At 65.1% G+C, this 13,200-nt stretch overlaps 1 protein-coding gene across 4 annotated transcripts in view; it reads left to right on the top strand.

Moving 5' to 3' along the window:
• Nucleotides 1-6,144, top strand: part of Casz1 (castor zinc finger 1) — a 117,043-nt gene extending 110,899 nt beyond the window's left edge. For all 4 annotated transcript variants that reach the window (XM_048350220.1, XM_048350221.1, XM_048350219.1 and 1 more), the window contains 4 exons: nt 443-614; nt 2,347-2,498; nt 2,617-2,758; nt 4,833-6,144. In XM_048350220.1, coding sequence (XP_048206177.1) covers nt 443-614; nt 2,347-2,498; nt 2,617-2,758; nt 4,833-6,013 — 1,647 coding nt within the window. In that variant the 3' untranslated portion in view covers nt 6,014-6,144. The remainder of the gene's footprint in view (nt 1-442; nt 615-2,346; nt 2,499-2,616; nt 2,759-4,832) is intronic.
• The last annotated feature ends 7,056 nt before the right edge of the window (nt 6,145-13,200 follow it).

Below are 13,200 nucleotides of genomic sequence, written 5' to 3'. Positions count from 1 at the left end.
CGGCCTGAGGAGTTGGATCTGAGGCCTGGGTGGGCAGGAGAAACTGCTAGAGATCGATTACTGATGTCTCCCTACATCTGGGCCTACAAGGAAGCCGGCTAGACAGGATTAGTGATGTCTGCCTAAACCTGGGCATGCGGAGGGGAGCTGGGATAGATTCGTAATGTCTACCTAGATCATCCAGGAGAGTGTAGTAAGATAAATTAGTGATGTCTGCTCTGGATGTGGCGCATTCTCTGGTTAGGGATTGCAGGTTTGCCAGGTAGAATAGTTTAGTGAAGTGACCAAAGGGACAGACAGCGTTTTGCCCTGTGAAAGGTCTCTCCATGACTGTGTTTTCTGGATGTGAGCATGAAGAACGCACGTGCAAAGGGCCTAGTCCGGGACAGGTAGGAACGCACCGAAGCCGCTGCCTGTCCTGACCTTCCGTCTTCTCCTGCAGCACTGTGAGTTCCGGATGCGCGGGCACTACCACTGTCTCCGGACCGGCTGCTACTTCGTGACCAACATCACCACCAAACTGCCATGGCACATAAAGAAGCACGAGAAGGCAGAGCGGCGGGCGGCCAACGGGTTCAAATACTTCACCAAGCGCGAGGAGTGCGGCAGACTAGGTACCAGAGGCCGGGGCCGGGGCGGGGCTCCTAGCAGGTGGCGGGACTGAGACTCTGGCCCCTGGGGACTTGGTGGCCTGGGCCACCTCCGTAGGATCAGATTCAGTGTAAAGGCCTACCCCCAAAGCTGGTGGGGGCTGCCTGAGGAGTTGTAGCTGAGATCCAGGGCTCACCACCCCCTCCCTCCTCCCAGCCCCAACTCCTGCCTTTCATGCAGCTCTGTGCTTAAGGTACCACAGATGCCACATGCCACAAAGATGCCACAGAGGGCCAAGTGGTAAGGCATCAAAACCCAAACAGCCCAGGACAGAGGTGGGGCAGGCATTCCTCTTGCCCCTCCATGACAGGGCCCCAGAACCCCACTGCTGGCATCCAGGGCTCCAGTGTTTGCAATTTCCTTTCCTTCTCAAAGGGCAGCCAGGTTAGCTCTTCAGAGTTACCCAGAGATCCCCCGTCCTGGGATTTCTTTCCAGGGCTTTAACTCGAGGTTCTGTCTGACTGGAGCCACAGGTTATTCATTCGTGGGTCCGTGTGGCCGTTCGTGCACCGAGGATTGGGCCTGGTGCTGGCAGTTGGAGGAGGGGTACCACAGACATGTGGGGCTCTGCAAGAGCCCTTGCGACGGGAGACCCAGGAAGGCGATGACCAGGGGTGTGGGAAGAAGAGGCCACCGAGCCCTCTGAGCTTGGCGGCGGCTGGGAGCTGAGGTCCCACGGGGAGCAGAGCCTCCTGTCCACCCCCTGGCCCGAGCTGCTGGGGGTGTCCAGGGGGTCAGCACGCAGAGGCAGAGCGGTCCCCGGGCCCGGGAGCGGAGCCACGTGTGTGTGGGCCTGCCCAGATGGGGCAGGAGTCTCCCGAGGCGGAGGCGTGGCGGGCGGCGGAGGCGTCAACCCGCAGCTGCCGCCCGTGGCACCCTGGCCCTTCGTAGGCACGGGGTGACTTTCTCCAAGACGACGGCCAGAAAAGAAAGGAAACAAACTTTTCCTTCAAGTATTAGTTCAAAAAGGAGCCGCAGCCCGGAGAGGCCTGGTAACCCCGGCAACCGCTGTCCACGCCCGGGGCCCTGCTGCTCCTGGGCTCGGTTTACAGCTGTCAGGGGATCTGGAGTTCCCATTATTTACTCAACTTTGGGTGTTTTGAGTGGTAGCTGGGGCCAAACAAAGCTGGGGGATGACACAGGACACCTGGGCAGCTTGCTGCCGCGGCAACGGGCAGGCCCTCACCTGCCCTGGCCGATGCGGTTCCAGCCCCGCCCGCTCTGTTTGTTCTCAGCCCAAAGCAAAGCAGAGGTGGGGGGTGGGGAGGGGGGGGGCAGAAGCCAGCCAGCCCATCATCTAAACAAGGTCTGGGGCACAGGCAGCAACCTTAGTGCCCCACGGCAGGCCGACACAGATGGAGGTGGCCGGCCTGGTGGACAGGGCCCGGGAGAGAGGCCCCTGGCTCTGGAGCTGTGTGGGGACCCAGGACGGGGCCGGCCTGCTGCTGTGCTAGGCCAGAAGGAAGGCCCAGATTCGGAAAGCTCAGTGAGAGCACCCAGGCCCTGAGTTCGAGCCCCAATACTGGTATGCACCAAAAATGCACCTCAGGAAAAAATTCCCTTTGCCCAAGTTGCAGGCCAGTTGTCCGTGGGCCATCTCTCCCTTCCCCCGTGCCCAGAACAGTGCCCGGCACCCACTGGGTGCCGTTAGCCCTGGGCAGCTGGGGGCTCACGCCGGTGGGGCCGTGTCCACAGGCTGCAAGTACAACCAGGTGAATAGCCACTTCCACTGCATCCGGGAAGGCTGCCAGTTCTCCTTCCTCCTCAAGCACCAGATGACCTCCCATGCCCGGAAGCACATGCGGAGGATGCTGGGGAAGAACTTCGACCGCGTGCCTCCCTCCCAGGTGAGACGGCAGAGCGGGCCCCCGGGGGGCGCCTGGCCCCGCCCCATCCGTGCTCCCCCACACGCAGGGCAGCCCAAACCCCCGGGCCTCCGCCTTAGGGACTCCCACTTCCTTTCAGGGCCCCCCCAGCCTGATGGATGTGGAGACCGACGAGGGCATGGACTATACGGGCTGCAGCCCGGGCGCCGCGTCCTCCGAGTCCTCCACCATGGACCGCAGCTGCTCCAGCACCCCCGTGGGCAACGAGAGCACGGCGGCAGGTGAGCGCCGGAAGCTCGCGGTCAGTGACCTCCGAGGACAGGGGGACGCGGGTCACTGAGGCCGCTTCCTGCCACGGCCACCTCCCCAGGCCCCGCCCCTCACTGCAGAGGCCGCTGGGCCGGGCGCAGGGGCGCAGGGGCGCAGGCCTCCCGTAGCAGCCCTGCTTCCAGCCTCCCCCCGGGCCCCGGGGGCCTCTGCCCGCTAGCCTAGCGCCTGGCCGGCCCCCAGGCCCTCTGCCCACACTGCCCCCCCCCCACCGCTGGCCTGGCTGCTCCGGCCCGGCCCCTCCTCCCTCTTCCTCGTGGCTCCTCTCTCTGCTCATCTGTCCACATATTTTCATATCATACTTGCTTCTGCCATCAGATTTCTCATTTTGGTTCTTTTTGTTTGTTTTTTGGTTTCCTTTTTTTTGTTTTTCTGCTTTTCTCCACCCTCTCCAGGCTGCCCGGCTCCTCCTCCTCTTCCTCTTCCTCCTCCTGCTGCTGCTGGTGACGAGGCGGCTGCCTGCGGGGCTCTGCAGCCCCCCCTGACTCCATCCTTCCCCCCGCCGGTGATCCGGCCGCCCCTCCCCCCCCTCCCATGCCTCCTCTCTCCGTCCTGTCTCTCATACTCTCTGCTCAGTGCCACTCTCGGAGCCAGCCGGGGCCTGGCCCACCCCGTCAGCAGCCCGCCCAGCTTCCCGCCCGCCACTGCCACTCCAACTCCAGTCAAAAGTGACGTCCCCCTAGTTCAGGACGCCGCAGGTAATTCACACAGGGGGACCTCACTGAGCCCCTGGTCTGTGGCCGGCAGAGCCAAGGACAGGGCCACCCCTCACCCGTGACAGCGGAGCACCTGTGAAGCGGAGCCCTGGCCCCAGGGCTGCTCCCTGGCGCTGCCTCAGGCCCCAGCATGGCATCCGAGGCTTCCCCTCTTGCCAGGTTCCTGCTGGGCGCCCCGAGGCGGTGCCCCCCTCCTCGGCCAGGGCACAGCCTGTTTCTGCTGCTCTCAGGAGCCTATGAGCCCTGCCCGCCTTTGGAGGCCTGAGGAGGGAAGGCAAAGCCCCGTGGCTCAAGCAGTGGTCACCCCCTGTCCCGCCCCCCAATGTCTAGCACCCCGCTAGGACTCAGTGCCCCCGTCTCTGGGGTGTGGTTTTCACCCCGGCTCTCTCATCACTCATTCCTGCCTTGCATTCTGACTGAGCACAAGCACTGTGCCAGGCCCCAGGTGTTAGGACCCCCGCTTGTGTGGAATTTAGCCCACCCACAGGCCCTGCCCCGGCCCACTCCATGTGCCTAGGAGGGCTGAGTTTGTCCCCCATGGGGCAGTAGTCGCTTGGAGGGCAGAGGGGGGCCATGCGTTCTGGTCCAGCTCGGGGAGGCCAGCGGCCAGCCACACGGAGAAGCCCGGAGGATGGCCAGCCCGGGAGCAGGCTGGGGGATGCTGGGACCAGCCGCCTCGCCCGCCCCAGGGCCCATGCAGCCAGCAGGAGGTGGGCTTAGCCCCCCCCAACCCCCCAACGATGTAGGGACTGCAGGCGCCTCCGGGGAAGGGGTAGGGAAGCAGTCGCCTTCATGACCAACACAGACCCCGTCCCCAGCCCAGCCCGGGTTGCAATCCTGGTCCAAGAAGCAGGGACCAGAGCATCTTTGTGCCGTGTAGCTTCCGGCGGCTCCTCAGGCCCACTAGAGGCGGAAACCCCCAACAGTGGCAGCTTCTGGTAGCAAGGCTGCCCTGCTCCTCTGGGCCGGGAGGTGCAGGTCCGCGTGGCCCCGAGGCCCTGCACACAGGCGGCCACCAGGGGCAGGTGGGCCGGTGGGGGGGGCGCCGCCTGGCCCTCATTAGCGGTGCCCCGCCACGGTGCCCTGGCCAGGCTCCAACTTGGGTAATTGGGCTCTCGACCTAGATTCCCCGCTTCAGCTCGGATCAGCGCGGGGATGCGGCCTCCCTTCCCACCCAGACGGGGCCCGCAGGCCGGGCCAGGAAGGGAAGCCCAGGGCCTGCTGCTCCGCGCGTGGTGGGGGTAGGGGGGGGCCGCGGGGGAGGCAGAGGCCCACGCCGACCCCCCCCCCCACCGTGTCCCTCCTCCCCCAGGGAACACCATCTCCATGCCCGCCGCCTCGGGGGCCAAGAAGCGGTTCTGGATCATCGAGGACATGTCCCCCTTCGGCAAGCGGCGGAAGACGGCGTCGTCGCGCAAGATGCTGGACGAGGGCATGATGCTGGAGGGCTTCCGGCGCTTCGACCTCTACGAGGACTGCAAGGACGCGGCGTGCCAGTTCTCGCTCAAGGTCACGCACTACCACTGCACGCGCGAGAACTGCGGCTACAAGTTCTGCGGGCGCACGCACATGTACAAGCACGCGCAGCACCACGACCGCGTGGACAACCTGGTGCTGGACGACTTCAAGCGCTTCAAGGCGTCGCTCAGCTGCCACTTCGCCGACTGCCCGTTCTCGGGGAGCAGCACGCACTTCCACTGCCTGCGCTGCCGCTTCCGCTGCACCGACAGCACCAAGGTGACGGCGCACCGCAAGCACCACGGCAAGCAGGACGTGATCAGCGCCGCCGGCTTCCGCCAGTTCAGCTCGAGCGCCGACTGCGCCGTGCCCGACTGCAAGTACAAGCTCAAGTGCTCGCACTTCCACTGCACGCACCCGGGCTGCCGCCACACCGTGGTGGGCATGTCGCAGATGGACTCGCACAAGCGCAAGCACGACAAGCAGGAGCGCGGGGAGCCGCCCGCCGCCGCCGCCGCCCCCGCCGCCGCCGAGCACGCGCACGGCCTGGACGGCGGCGCGCTCCCGCGGCCCGAGCCCGGGGCCTCGCTGCTCTTCCTGCACACGGCGGCCGCCGGCCTGGGCCTGGCGCTGGGCGACGCCACCGCCGCCGCCGCCGCCGCCGCGCCCAACGCCGGGGACCCCGGCCCGCCCGGCCCCGCCCCCGGCCCGCCCCGCGACGGCCCCGCCGCCACCACGGCCGCCAACGCCGCCGCCGCCGCCCCGGGCACGGAGTCCTCGCAGGACGACGACGACCTGGACGAGCTGGAGCTGCCCGAGGAGGAGGCCGAGGACGACGACGACGAGGACGACGACGACGACGACGAGGACGACGACGACGAGGACGACGACGAGGACCTGCGCACCGACTCGGAGGAGTCGCTGCCCGAGGTGGCGGCCGCGGCCGTGGCGGGCGAGGCGGGCGCGCGGACCCCGGCGGCGCTGGCGGCCCTGGGCGGCCCCGGCCCCGCGCCCGCCGCCGCCTCCTCGCCGTAGCCGCCCGCCCGCGCGCGCACGCGCCCCCCCCCCCCCCCGCCCCGGGCCCGCCCCGCCGGTGCTTCCGGACCCCCGAGTCCGTCTCAGGACCGAGGCGGGGCCCCCTCCCCCCTGGTGCTCCGGGCCGCCCGCGCCCTCTCGCCCCGCCGGAAGCCGGAACGCGGGCTGCGCTGCGGCGCCCGCCCGGGGCCGCGGGTCTTCAGGGAATCAGCAGGTGCTCTCGGCCGCGCGGGCGCCGGGGGAGCCCCCCCCCCAGGCTCGGGGCGGGCGGCACGCGCAGGGACGTCGAGGAGATCGGTCCCCTGGAACCGGCCCCTCCCCGCCCGCCGCCGCCGCGGGGCGCGCGCGGGGTCCCCGCCACCACCCCCCGTGGGGCGCGCGGGAAGGACGCGACGGTGGGGGGCGTTCGCTGTCGGGAATGGGGGGAAGAGTACGAGCTGTACAGTATTGTTCCTGTAGAGGCGATTGCGACTCCACGTAGAACAAAAAGGAAGCGGGCGCGAGGGGCGCGGAGGGCGCGAGAGGCGCGGAGGGCGCGAGAGGCGCGGAGGGCGCCATCCCCATCCCCGCGCGCGCACCCGCACCCGCACCCGCACCGGCGGAGGGAGGGGAGCTGCGAGCCCAGCTGTTAACTTGAATTCTGGGGCGCGAGGAAGGGAGGACTAGGGCTGCCACCCCCCCTCCAGCCTCCGCCATTTCTCTCACTGGTTTCGCGTGTGGCGTTAGGGTTCCCCCTCCCTCCCCTCCCCCCTCCGCCCCCCCTTGCTTCAGTTTGTTTCCTCCTTGTTTGGGATGTTTCCGTGCGGGTGAGGCCGCCCCAGAGACGAGGGCTCCCCTTCCTGGGGTGGGGGGGGCGGTGAAGCCATCCCAGCCCTGCGCCCCCTCACCCACCCCTGCCCCGGGCGTGGCTGCTGCGGTCCCCAGGGGGAGCCCCCCCCCCCCGGGCTGGAGGTGGAGGGCGTCCAGGGGGAGCCTGTCCCCACGGGGCGGGGGGGGGGGGGCAATGGCTTTTTCTTTTTTCCTTTTCTGTGTGTGTGTGAGTGTGCGTGCGTGCGTGTGCGTGCGTGTGCATGTGTCGGCTGCTCACAGCCAGCAAGCCAGGCCCGTCTGCACTGGAGAGGGAGCGGGAGAGGAGCGGTCCGATGGTGCGCACCGGATTCACCGGGAACTCCATCGAGTCCTCCAGCCCCGCCAGAGCCCCGCCAGCGAGCTCTGCCCAGACTCTGCCCGGCCACGGAGCCCCGCCTCTGGGGAAGGAGTTTTGTAAAGGAAAACAAACATTTTTCAATGTAGCAAAATCAAACAACAACAACAAAAAAAAAAGAAAGAAAAGAAAAAAGAAGATGCGACAACAGTGCGAAGTCTAGCCTTTTGTAACCTCCATATTGCACACTAGGACTATAAGCCATTGCTAGCTAGCTCATTTTGAATTTTAACGTGTAATTTTTGTTTTATTTTCTTTCTGTGGGGAAAACGATGCTTGATCCACCAATGCTCTTTTTAATGTTTTATAACTATGTATGTGTATATATATAAATATGAAATAATATGTATGCACATATGTGTGTATATATCTATATGTATATACATATATAGATATATAGAGATATATAGAGGTTTTGAGACAAAAATGCAGAACGTGAAACCGAACTGAACAGCGTGTGCTCTGATTACTTGAATCTGGTCTCCTCGGCACCTGGTTATTAAGAACTGAATATTTTTCCACTTGAATTTAGTGCTATTAGAAATTTAATATATGTGTTTTATTTATTTGATTTTCCTTTTTTTTTTTTTTTGCATGACTGATGCAAGGTTTGACATTTTCACTCAATAAAAACTGGAAAAAAAGTCCATCAAGTTATCTTTTATTTTTAAAATCACCACCAAGCGGCTGGCAGGGACCCAGATGCGGGGTTGGCTCAGACGGGGGGGGGGGGGGGGGCGCTGACTTGTGTGCCAGCCGGGGGAGAGGGGAGGGAATTGGTCACCTTCAAAAAAGGGAGGAGGGGGACAGGCCAGTTTTGCCCCAGGCATCAGGCCAGCGTCTCCCATGGGTTTCTAGGGCCTGGAGTGGAGCCGTAGGCCCTGCCCTGCCCGGCCGGGAAAGGCGGCCTCAGTCCCCCCAACACGGACTGAACCTTGCCTGAAGCCCAGGAACCCTCGGGCAGGGCCAGCTGGCACCCAAGCCTCGGGGCTCCCCAGGACTCCTGAAGCGAGCGTGCTGCCAGGGCTACAGGACAGTCACTTGGCAGGCCATCCTCCTGCCCCTCCCTGGCTCCTTCCTCCTTCCTGCAGGGACCTGCCCGGGCTGAGAACAGTGCGTACCCGGATCCGATCCGGATGCTGGCGGGGCTCCTGCCCAGAGAACATGGTGGCAGAGCCCGAGGGGCCAATTCCCGGGTCGACAGCCTCCAGGCCAGGCCCCAAGCTGCTGGCTCCGGTGGCATCCTAGCTGGGGCGCCCTTAGCAGCAGCTATGGGGTTTGGGAAAGGGCTTGGGCTGCCTCTGTTTACCCCACATGTCCGACCTGGGGCCACTCTTCATTAGCCCGTCACCAGCAGCATCTTGCCAGCCCTGCCCTGGGCTGGGCTGAGGTGCGAGGAGGGCGGCGCCCACTCTGGGCCGCGCCGGCTGGCCACGCCCCTGCTGTGGGGAATGGCACCCACTGCCCCAGCGCTGGCCCTGGGACCACAGCAGACGCGCCCCTCCCTCCCTCCCTCCCTCCCTCCCTCCCTCCCTCCCTCGGCACCAGGCTGGGTGTCATCTCCCACTGCCACGCCTCGGCCGCGGCCCCGCCCTCTCTGCGTTCCTCCTGGAACGGGGCCCACAAGCTATTTACATAAATATGTTCGTAACAGACATGAAAATATATACTTTTTTGGTCTTATTAAAATGTTCAAGTTAGAACTCGCCTATTGTTTGTGGATATCTCAATTCGGTTAAATAAAACAGTGAGTAATTTATGGGATAAAACACAAGTTCAACAAATTAAAACCATGAGTGGAGGGAGCTTCACAGGGCCTGCTGGGCCCCGCAGCCTCCCTTGGGGCCTGACGGGAGGCGGGGAGCCAAGCCGGGACCTCGGACGGGGGGGGGGGGGACTGGGGGGGCACAGGACTCGCTCGGCACTGGAGGGCGGGCAGGGGGACATCTCAGGAGCAGCTCCTTGGCTCCTGGGCCGAGGGGAAGAAGGGTAGGGTAGGACGTGGGGCAGGTGGCTGACCTGACGGCACCCCCCCACACACACACGTGCACACACGTGCACACCCATGCACACACACTACTCCCTTCTCTCCGGCCCCCAGGGCTTTTAGCTTGAACGGATCTCGGTAATGTGACAGGAGATGGCCGCGCTGGGGGCAGGGCCCAGTCAAGACGCTCAGTCTCAGGGGAATAGGCTGCCCCCCACCCCCGGGCAAAGAGCGACCGTCATGCACCGCCTCGCCACCCCGTAGTCAGGAGGGAGCCCACGGCTGTGGGGGGCACCCACCCCAGGGAAGGGCGTGGGGGAGCAGCTCCCAGCGGCATGGTGGACTTGGTCGGAAAGGCAGTAAAACATGTTCTCACTGTGGGGTTTAATGAGCTGCGGTGGGGTGACGCTCCTACACCCGAACGGGGGCAAATGCAAGCGTGCTCCGCTCCGTGGCTGTCCGCTCCTCAGGCGGAGCCGTGCGCCCCCAGGACCCCCACCCTCGGGAGGGGGGCAGGGGGGGTACATCCAAGGCACTGAGCCAGGTGCGCCGCCCGCCCGCCCTCATGGAAGGGGGAGCGGGCCGCCCAGGGAGCCGTGGGCCAGGGCCTGGACACAGGTGGGAAAGGAAGTGTTGCCTCCCAAGCCCAGGTCAGGCCTCAAGATGGGGGGCCCCAACACCCCCGGAATCCCAGAACCATGCCAGGAGCAAAAAGGCCCCCGTGACACCCTTGACGCCCCCGGGAAGGCCACAGCCCCGCGTGGCAAGCAGAGGGCAGCCCCCCACACCAGAGCGGGAACCCACCACCCGCAGCCCCTCAGTCCTGCCCGGCCTGCAGAGGCCGGCTTCCACACCCTGGGTCTCGAGGCGCCCCGGAAGCGGCAGTGCCAGGAGACGGCCCTTCCCGGGCCACGTGGTTTGGTTTACTGGTCAGCTGCAGAAACCACGACATCCACCGAGTGGGCCTCTTCCTCTGTGGACACTGCAGGACGGTCACGACGCAAGGCCGGCTGGCCCGTGTGACTCAGTCCTAGCTCACGAGACGCGTGGGAATGACGTCCACACGGCTTGCTGTGCGTTACGCATCTTCAACACGCAGTGGATTATGGGGCCATAACTCATCCTAAAGGATCAGCGTAGCTTAAAACCATGGACGGATCTGTCAGTGTGTGTGTGTGTGTGTGTGTGTGTGTGTGTGTACCACGTGAGCCACAAGTCCACTCTTGGGTGGTTGAGAGAAGAATCGTGTGGACTTCCCTGCCCAGGCCGGCCTCAACCTACGATCCTCAGGGCTCAGCCTCCTGGGTAGCCAGGGCTGCAGGTGTGAGCCAGCAGGGCCTGGCTCTTTTGAGGCAGGCTCTTATTGTGACGCCCAGGCTGGCCCTGAATCCGTGCCTCAAGCAATTCCATCAGAGCTGCCGGAGTGGCTGGGACTGAAGACATGTACCACCACACCTGACATCCCTGTCACTTTAAAGAAAGTTCACCCAGCACTTGCCGTAGAGGAAGGAAAGTCTCCAGGCATCTCCTTATAAAGTTATAATAATCTCATCTCTTCTAGAACACGAACGCTTAAGCTCGCTGAACTGAATCATTAAGGCTTGTTTCATGTCACAGGTAAAGTGACCCCAAAATATTGGCTGGAATTTCCGTCTGGCCTGGGCTGTGCGGGCAGGAGTGGGGCGGGTGGGACCTCGTGAGGGGAGGGTGTGGCGCATGCACGCGGGCCGGCTCAGGCCGGGACGAGGGTCATGGCTTCCTGTCCCCAGGGCCCCGGAGGTGTCTGCTCATTGCACCCCGTGGCGAGGGACACCCGGGCCAAGCAAAGAGGGCAAGAAAAGCGGCCGCCTGTGGGGAGGGAGGACCAGGCCTTTGCCAGAGGGGGGCTTGGCGGGTGTGGGGTCCCCGCAGGTCCTTCAGCTGACGGGTCACAGAGCACAGGTGTGTGTGTGTGTGTATGTGTGTGTGTGCGCTTGTCCTGCGGCTTGAACTCAGGGCCTGGGGGCTGCCCCTGAGCTCTTCTTAGGTTGTGGGGCTTGAACTCGGGGCCCGGGCACTGTCTCGGAGCTTTTCTGCTCAAGGCTAGCACTGTCTCTCTCGGCCTTTTGCTGGGTAACTGGAGACCCGAATCTCATGAGCTTCCTGCCGGCGCTGGCCGCAGAGCGTGATCCTCCCGAGTAACGAGGATCGCGGTTGTGAGCCACGGGGCCTGGCGTTGTTGGGGAGCAGAGCCGGGGTGGGAGCGCGCCCGGCTGGAGGCAGAGGGGCAGAGGCGGCGTGCCCCGTGCCCGCCGGGACTGACCGGGAGCGTGCGGCATCTGGGCAGCCCCGTCTGACCTAGGCGCCCCCTTTCTCAGCCCAGGGCTCCGAATGGGAGCCGCCCGTTCCACAGGGAGCACCTGCACGCTGCTGTCCCCCATCCGCCTGGGGTGACCCAAGTGCCAGCGAGGGCCCCTGCCCAAGGTAGACCCAACAAGCCAGCAGGCACTGGGGAGACCTGCCTGGGGTGGAGGGAGGCCCCCCAGGAAAGCCAGGGCAGCCGCGCTGGGGCACCGGGGCACGTTCCTTCCTACAGGACACTTTATAAAAAGACATTGTAATTGAGTTTAATAACGTCCTCCCCTTCCAGCAAGGGCCTGACAGGCGCTGCCTGCTGCTCACTTCTGCCCCATTCCAAATATTTTTACCTTATTTGGATGAAATGCATTATTTTTCTAATGAAAGGCTTTTTTTCACAGGGCCGTTTGCGCTCGTGCGGCGCTGCCTTTATTAGGCAGCGCTGGCGTTTTGGGGAGGGGTTTCCTCTCCCCGCAGGCTCGCCAGGCGCGCGGCCTCCGGCTCCGGCGGGACCGCGGGGCCCGGGGCCCATCTCGCCTCGGCCGCCCCGGCCTGCCGCCTTCCAGGTGGGGGCCCCGTGGCTCCTCTCGTAGGGGGCATGGGGATGGAAGGCCCGGCCACCCCACCCCACCCCACCCCTCCCCTCTGGCTTCATCCCTGCCGCAGGCATCTTCCCGACCTCAGAAGTCACAGCAAGGACAAAGGTCACTGAGCCGGAGGAGGCTGTGATCCCGGAAACACATTCCAGACCCAGGTGTCCCGTCTGCCACAGAGGGGGACCCCCCCGCCCCCCTCCCCCAAGGCTAGCCGGGGTGGGGCGCGGCCCGCCCTCTGCTGGTCCACCTTGGGCCTGCCTGCCGCCCACAAGGGCTCGAGGCCCGGCTGGTGGCCCCCAGGAGCTGAGGCGCGGGCCTTCCTGGGGAGACGGCGATGCAGGGGTGCTCTCACCTGGGCTCTGCTCATCCCGGGGAGCACGTGGTGCGTGGACAGACCTGAGCAGGGCCATGGGAGGCGGCGAGCGTGGGGCACGACCCTGCCGAACCCCACCAGCTGGGACAAGAGCTCCAGGCCTGTGCTGCCCAGAGGCCCGGTGGGCAGCGGGCTGGGGAGGGGGGGGCACCCCAGCCACACTGGAGGCTCCTCCTTGCTCCCCGACATCAATGGCGAAGGTGGCCCCGGTGTGTGGGCCGCAGGAGGCAGCGTGACCCCTGCAGGGCTCCACCTTTGGGTGACCACGGCTGGGTGCTCTTCCCCAGGCCACCTGTCCACGCGAGGCAGGGCGGCGCGGGGCCCCCGGGCCCCCGAGGGAGCCTCTCCTGGCTCGGGTTTGCGCCCCGTGCTGAGAGGAGGTGAAGGGGAGGCAGGGAGGGTGTGAGCAGAGACAAGAGAGGAGACGGCTCCCGGGGAATGCGCGTCCATTTAAGGAAGGAGGCTCATCAGCTCCGCACGCGCCAGGTCTATATACAGCAGGGAGGTCCCTCCGCCGCCCCGGGAATGTCGCCCTCCACACACCCGGGCGGGGGGCAGGGCTGGAGCGGGGAGGGCGGGCAGCCAGGCCGGGCCCTGGGGGTCCTCCTCTGGGAGCCGCGTGTGGAGGCTTGGCTGAACCCCAGCGCGGGGCACGGGGCACTAACAGCAGACAGGGGCCAGAGGCAGGAG

This window comes from Perognathus longimembris, chromosome 7, assembly GCF_023159225.1.
Source record: "Perognathus longimembris pacificus isolate PPM17 chromosome 7, ASM2315922v1, whole genome shotgun sequence".
In the NCBI taxonomy this organism is placed as follows: domain Eukaryota; kingdom Metazoa; phylum Chordata; class Mammalia; order Rodentia; family Heteromyidae; genus Perognathus; species Perognathus longimembris.
This window is presented reverse-complemented; position numbering and strand designations above follow the sequence as displayed.